At 42.2% G+C, this 7,959-nt stretch overlaps 1 protein-coding gene across 1 annotated transcript; it reads left to right on the forward strand.

Moving 5' to 3' along the window:
* Nucleotides 1-1,786: 1,786 nt before the first annotated feature.
* Nucleotides 1,787-6,891, forward strand: ela3l (elastase 3 like). The gene is made up of 8 exons (XM_060907605.1): nucleotides 1,787-1,826; nucleotides 2,102-2,190; nucleotides 2,285-2,382; nucleotides 2,471-2,599; nucleotides 2,742-2,878; nucleotides 3,002-3,147; nucleotides 3,776-3,928; nucleotides 6,874-6,891. Exons 1-8 carry the CDS (start codon nucleotides 1,787-1,789, stop codon nucleotides 6,889-6,891), a joined length of 810 nt encoding a protein of 269 aa, XP_060763588.1.
* The last annotated feature ends 1,068 nt before the right edge of the window (nucleotides 6,892-7,959 follow it).

Here is a 7,959-nt window from a genome sequence, read left to right on the forward strand (position 1 = left end):
AGTTGGGACAAGGCCATGTTTACCACTGTGAGACATCCCCTTTTCTCTTTATAACAGTCTGTAAACGTCTGGGGACTGAGGAGACAAGTTGCTCAAGTTTAGGGATAGGAATGTTAACCCATTCTTGTCTAATGTAGGATTCTAGTTGCTCAACTGTCTTAGGTCTTTTTTGTCGTATCTTCCGTTTTATGATGCGCCAAATGTTTTCTATGGGTGAAAGATCTGGACTGCAGGCTGGCCAGTTCAGTACCCGGACCCTTCTTCTACGCAGCCATGATGCTGTAATTGATGCAGTATGTGGTTTGGCATTGTCATGTTGGAAAATGCAAGGTCTTCCCTGAAAGAGACGTCGTCTGGATGGGAGCATATGTTGCTCTAGAACCTGGATATACCTTTCAGCATTGATGGTGTCTTTCCAGATGTGTAAGCTGCCCATGCCACACGCACTAATGCAACCCCATACCATCAGAGATGCAGGCTTCTGAACTGAGCGCTGATAACAACTTGGGTCGTCCTTCTCCTCTTTAGTCCGAATGACACGGCGTCCCTGATTTCCATAAAGAACTTCAAATTTTGATTCGTCTGACCACAGAACAGTTTTCCACTTTGCCACAGTCCATTTTAAATGAGCCTTGGCCCAGAGAAGATGTCTGCACTTCTGGATCATGTTTAGATACGGCTTCTTCTTTGAACTATAGAGTTTTAGCTGGCAACGGCGGATGGCACGGTGAATTGTGTTCACAGATAATGTTCTCTGGAAATATTCCTGAGCCCATTTTGTGATTTCCAATACAGAAGCATGCCCGTATGTGATGCAGTGCCGTCTAAGGGCCCGAAGATCACGGGCACCCAGTATGGTTTTCCAGCCTTGACCCTTACGCACAGAGATTCTTTCAGATTCTCTGAATCTTTTGATGATATTATGCACTGTAGATGATGATATGTTCAAACTCTTTGCAATTTTACACTGTCGAACTCCTTTCTGATATTGCTCCACTATTTGTCGGCACAGAATTAGGGGGATTGGTGATCTTCTTCCCATCTTTACTTCTGAGAGCCGCTGCCACTCCAAGATGCTCTTTTTATACCCAGTCATGTTAATGACCTATTGCCAATTGACCTAATGAGTTGCAATTTGGTCCTCCAGCTGTTCCTTTTTTGTACCTTTAACTTTTCCAGCCTCTTATTGCCCCTGTCCCAACTTTTTTGAGATGTGTTGCTGTCATGAAATTTCAAATGAGCCAATATTTGGCATGAAATTTCAAACTGTCTCACTTTCGACATTTGATATGTTGTCTATGTTCTATTGTGAATACAATATCAGTTTTTGAGATTTGTAAATTATTGCATTCTGGTTTTATTTACAATTTGTACTTTGTCCCAACTTTTTTGGAATCGGGGTTGTAATAATAAAAAGATAAATAAAAGAGTCAAAGTTTTCTTTTGGTTACTGATGTTACTTGGTTAGCAAGGTTAGAGTTAGATGTTAGTGCAGGCATAGAATTAATTAGATGCATTACAATTATATCAATGGAAGGTCCTCATAAGGATAGGAAGACAAACGTGTGTGTGTGTGTGTGTGTGTGTGTGTAAGAGTGAAGGCCGTGAGAATTCGTTTCTGGAAACCAGCTGCACAAATCCATTCAAACTAATTTAACCTCTTTTATCCAATGGATGATCGACAAATTCATACTTTTTTATAAATGGGGCGTAGCTTTATTGCGAAAGGAAGGATTTATAAATCGGCTCGACGTAAGTGTTGTAAGTGTCACTTTGTCAAGTCAACATGCTCTCATTGGTTTTGGCATCGGTGCTCATCGCTGGAGGTAAGCAGCCTCAATAACATCTGGACAGTTGTTCACGCAGTTAGCATTATGAGCTGCAGCATGTATTCTTTGCTAATTAAAAAAAAAAATTCTAAGGGCATCGTTCATACAGCTGGATTCGCAGCAAATTTGCAAGAGCGGTTCATATAAACGTCACGAGAAAATCCAACGTGTAATGTGTAATTTTAGTCTTACATATTAGTGATATGGAGAAACTTCTGGAACATACCATGACATTATTAACGAATTGACTGATTATTGCGTTGATGCTTTAGCTTTGGGGTGTGGTGTTCCTCCCATCAAGCCCCTCACCACCCGCGTGGTCAATGGAGTGGACGCCATTCCACACAGTTGGCCCTGGCAGGTAGTCCGTCTCTCTTTTCTCCTCTGTAATTCTGCCTTTCTTTTGTTTTTTGTGTCTGGATCTGCAGATATGGGGTGTTTTTTTTCCTCCACAGATCTCTCTGCAGTACCTGCGTGATACCGAGTGGAGACACACTTGCGGAGGATCGCTGATCGCCACCAATTGGGTGATGACCGCTGCTCATTGTATCAAGTATGATACTCTACTTTTTGTTTGTTTTAAAAAGACAGCACAGCTGCCAGGTCCCGGATGATAAACGTTTCGCCCTCTTCATTTGCAGTACAAAGAACACCTACCGCGTGTATGTGGGAAAATACAACCTGCTGGAACAGGAGGCTGGATCCAAAGCCATGACTCCTGAGAAGATCATCGTTCACGAGCGCTGGAACCCCATCTTTGTAGCTTTAGGGTGAGAAGATGCACTTTGTAGCCTCGTAATCTCGTGCTAGTCACTAGGTCAGGGACTAAGAGAGTAAAAAGCGGTGTGAATGATTTAAATGATGGATATGAGGATGTGACTCTTGGGCTCATGTATGTGCTTGTGAATTCAGGTATGACGTCGCTCTGATTAAACTCACTGAACATGTGACCCTGAGCGACACTGTGCAGTTGACCTGCCTGCCTGCTGCTGATACCATCCTCCCCAATAACTACCCCTGCTATATCACCGGCTGGGGCAGACTCTCCAGTAAGTGTTTGTGTGTGTGCATTCCTGATGAATTTTTGAGCATTTATTCATGGACTCGTGTGAGAATTATGAACCAATGACTCATCGATTGGAGTGTTCAGAATGAGCTGTGGTGTGTTCCAGCTGGAGGTCCTATCGCTGATAAGCTGCAGCAGGCTCTGATGCCCGTCGCTGACCACGCCACCTGCTCCCAACCTGACTGGTGGGGTCCTTTCCTGAAAGACACTTTGCTGTGCGCTGGTGGTGATGGCATCGTCGCTGGCTGCAACGTAAGTGACGGCATTCGATATTTTTGGTTACCCTGCTGTCAGTAATGATTAACATCAATGTCAAAGTGCATAAATTTCCATGTAAACGTTCCACTGTCCATTAATACCATCGACACCATGGATCCTCTAACTATTTTGACACCCTTTCCGAGGTCACACTGTGGTATTTTAAAGCCAAAGAAGCGCCACTCTGTCTGATACACTCGCACCATGATTCATCACCCAAATGATATCTGCCTAGTGGTTGATCCCGTTAATAACAAACATAAATGAGGTTGCATCAGTACACGCTTGGTATATTGCCTGCGGATTCTCTGCCAGGCTTATAATCCATCTAATGCTGCTGTTTTCTGAGGATTTTTGCCATTTAGCAAAGATCTATATTTAATATTTCCGTACCTTGACTATTCAATCATGTAATGGCCTGCTTCACTGGCGCGTCAGCTCATATTGCAAGTTCTTTGCAGTAGATTCCAGATACAAACCGTCACACCTGGAATTCATGTTCCTGATCAATTAACGATGTAACAACTGAAAAATAACAACTCTCACACTGGTGCTCACACTGTATGCGTGTGAGAGTCTGAACCTTTATCGGAAGCTGATATTGAAGTGCTTTGTACTGCAGGGTGACTCTGGTGGTCCTCTCAACTGTAAGAACGCACAGGGTGTGTGGGAAGTGCACGGCATCGCCAGCTTCGTCTCAGGCCTCGGCTGCAACTACGAGAAGAAACCCACCGTCTTCACGCGCGTGTCCGCCTACAATGGCTGGATCGACCAGGTGAACGAGCAAACTGCAATCTCATGAACCTATACTAGATATTGACGCAGTACCTAAAAGCCGAGCTCCTGATGAGTGCATGAGCAAAATATTTGCAAGGGCACAAAATCAACCTGAATAGAATAATAATATTATAGCACCATGAATGACCCATCGAATTGTGTAGAGTATTTTGCGTCAGTAAATTGCTGCATTGTCTTGTGACAGTAAGACTGATAATAAGAGACGCATCAAAGTTACGAATACATATTTATTCCTTTCTTTGACACCGCATGCCATGTGCCAAAAACAACACCTTGATATTTATTATGGTGTGACTCTGCTAGGTGCCTGGTGGATAGTTACAATCGAATATCAAACTTGATGTCAAACAGTTGTCTGGGTACATCTGTTACGTCCATGCATGTTGGAGCTCAGAGTGTGCAGCTGCAGACTGCGCACTAAGTGCGTGCACACTATAAGGATTAATGACCATGCACCTGTTCCTGATTAGAGTGCAATCACAGCGCATACATATAAGGACTCTCAGTAACACGTAGACTTTGCGAAAGCCTTGTATCACTTTTCTGGTTTTGACCCTGTTTGTCTTTTTGGACTTTGAGTATTTTGTATTATCTCTGATATCCTGTCTGTGCCTCGTTCGACCACTGCCTGTTTTTCGACTCTGCCTTTGTCTACGTTTTGGATCCGTTTGCTTACTTGCTTTCAGTAAAACTATCTTCTGATTACATCCATCTGCATGACCCAAACTGTCAATTATCCAACAAGCTAGTGGACTAATAAAACTGTTTAACTAGTTTTATATGAAACTGTTGTGAATATTTTCTGTAAAACGTGTTAGTAAATAATTCCATGTTATTTTTAAAAAGGCAAATTAAAAGTAAGCGCTGGATAAAAACCCATCTATCTTATGGAAATAAAGATAGAAATTTCATTCTCTGGCGGTCAAGTGTTTATGAGATATGTTGCCCTGCACTTACTATTTGGTTCCCTGTGGTGGTACACGTTTGTCATTCGTACGGACATCGTACAGTCAAGTCATCAAAAATCAGGTCGACATATTACCATATTCTCTTAATTATGGAGCTCCGCTATTACTACTTCTACTACTGACCCTACTCCCGCGAGTACTATTTCTACTACTGGTACTCCTAAAAAAAAAAAGACACATTTTCAAAAACTTCTGACTGGAAGTGTATATAGACAATATAAGTGGTGCATGAAAGTTTGTGAACCCTTTAGAATTTTCTATCTTTCTGCATAAATATGACCTAAAACATCATCAGATTTTCACACAAGTCCTAAAAGTAGATAAAGAGAACCCAGTTAAACAAATAAGACAAAAATATTATACTTGGTCATTTATTTATTGAGGAAAATGATCCAATATTACATATCTCTGAGTGGCAAAAGTATGTGAACCTTTGCTTTTAGTAGCTGGTGTGACCCCCTTGTGCAGCAATAACTGCAACTAAACGTTTCTGGTAACTGTTGATCAGTCCTGCACACCGGCTTGGAGGAATTTTAGCCCATTCCTCCAGACAGAACAGCTTCAACTCTGGGATGCTGGTGGGTTTCCTCACATGAACTGCTCGTTTCAGGTCCTTCCACAACATTTCGATTGGATTAAGGTCAGGACTTTGACTTGGCCATTCCAAAACATTAACTTTATTCTTCTTTAACCATTCTTTGGTAGAATGGCTTGTGTGCTTAGGGTCATTATCTTGCTGCATGACCCACCTTCTCTTGAGATTCAGTTCATGGACAGATGCCCTGACACTTTCCTTTTGAATTCACTGGTTTAATTCAGAATTCATTGTTCCATCAATGATAGCAAGCCGTCCTGGCCCAGATGCAGCAAAACAGGCCCAAACCATGATACTACCACCACCATGTTTCACAGATGGGATAAGGTTCTTATGCTGGAATGCAGTGTTTTCCTTTCTCCAAACATAATGCTTCTCATTTAAACCAAAAAGTTCTATTTTGGTCTCATCTGTCCACAAAACATTTTTCCAATAGCCTTCTGGCTTATCCACGTGATCTTTAGCAAACTGCAGATGAGCAGTAATGTTCTTTTTGGAGAGCAGTGGCTTTCCCCTTGCAACCCTGCCATGCACACCATTGTTGTTCAGTGTTCTCCTGATGGTGGACTCATGAACATTAACATTAGCCAATGTGAGAGAGGCCTTCAGTTGCTTAGAAGTTACCCTGGGGTCCTCTGTGACCTCGGTGACTATTACACGCCTTGCTCTTGGAGTGATCTTTGTTGGTCGACCACTCCTGGGGAGGGTAACAATGGTCTTGAATTTCCTCCATTTGTACACAATCTGTCTGACTGTGGATTGGTGGAGTCCAAACTCTTTAGAGGTGGTTTTGTAACCTTTTCCGGCCCGATGAGCATCAACAACACTTTTTCTGAGGTCCTCAGAAATCTCCTTTGTTCGTGCCATGATACACTTCCACAAACATGTGTTGTGAAGATCAGACTTTGATAGATCCCTGTTTTTTAAATACAACAGGGTGCCCACTCACACCTGACTCTAAATTTCACCTTCAAATTAACTGCTAATCCTAGAGATTCACATACTTTTGCCACTCACAGATATGCAACATTGGATCATTTTATTCAATAAATACATGACCAAGTCTAATATTTTTGTCTCATTTGTTTAACTGGGTTCTCTTTATCCACTTTTAGGACTTGTGTGAAAATCTGATGATGTTTTAGGTCATATTGCAGAAATATAGAAAATTCTAAAGGGTTCACAAACTTTCAAGCACCCCATACTGTGTATTTTTCTTCATGTAATGGTGTTATTAATGATAACACTAATATAGCATTAATCATTGTGATAACAGCTGACGATACTAAAAATGTACTGTATGTTTTTAAATGATTCAGATATTATTTGCAATTGATTTTTTTTTCTTTTTGTTTTCAGGTTATGCTTAACAACTAAGCTGATGAACTCATTTCAATAAACGCTCTCGTGCTAATACATAAGTGTCTCTTGTCCATTCACACCCCCCCCACACACACCATCATATTTACAAACCTGTCATGCCAAATTTCTCCACATCCCTTGATGACTGTAAATATAGATCATGGAGTCACCCAGATGTTTTTGCTGTTCTAATATCAGAACCCTGAAGAATGAGACCTATAGACCATGTTTTCCAACCAATTCATATCAAGATTGATTTCTGCCCAGCCATGAGGGAATTAAAAGCTTTCCCAAACACCTGCGTTCAGGCGGAGATGCATCGCACCATTATCCGTTAGTGGTGGTGCCAAAACGAGTGGAAACCTGTTTCCAGTCCAAGTCAGATAATAAATCTTTGCTTTCTGCATGGGCACACACACATTTTCCATCCTGATGAGCAGGTTTGATTTGTTCTTGGTCAGGTGGTATTGCGTTTCCAAGCAAAGCAGGAGGCCTAAGATCAGGCGTGAAGCTTCTGCATTAGAAAGAAACAGAGAGTGGAATTGTGTTTGAAAATGTGACTGTGGAGGCTTTTTTTTTTTGGAAAAGCAGTGCATCATATCTGCGTGTGTGTTTGATCTCGATCCGAGATTGCTCTCTCTTTCCATTTCATGTTGAAATTTTATGTGGAATGCAACATAAAATCTCATCTCATCTCATTATCTCTAGCCGCTTTATCCTTCTACAGGGTCGCAGGCAAGCTGGAGCCTATCCCAGCTGACTATGGGCGAAAGGCGGGGTACACCCTGGACAAGTCGCCAGGTCATCACAGGGCCGACACATAGACACAGACAACCATTCACACTCACATTCACACCTACGGTCAATTTAGAGTCACCAGTTAACCTAACCTGCATGTCTTTGGGGGAAACCAGAGCACCCGGAGGAAACCCACGCGGACAACATGCAAACTCCGCATAGAAAGGCCCTCGCCGGCCCCAGGGCTCGAACCCAGGACCTTCTTGCTGTGAGGCGACAGCGCTAACCACTACACCACCGTGCCGCCCGCAACATAAAATATCCCAAATATATCAAAATAAAGTA

This window comes from Neoarius graeffei, chromosome 24 (assembly GCF_027579695.1).
Source record: "Neoarius graeffei isolate fNeoGra1 chromosome 24, fNeoGra1.pri, whole genome shotgun sequence".
Taxonomy (NCBI): domain Eukaryota; kingdom Metazoa; phylum Chordata; class Actinopteri; order Siluriformes; family Ariidae; genus Neoarius; species Neoarius graeffei.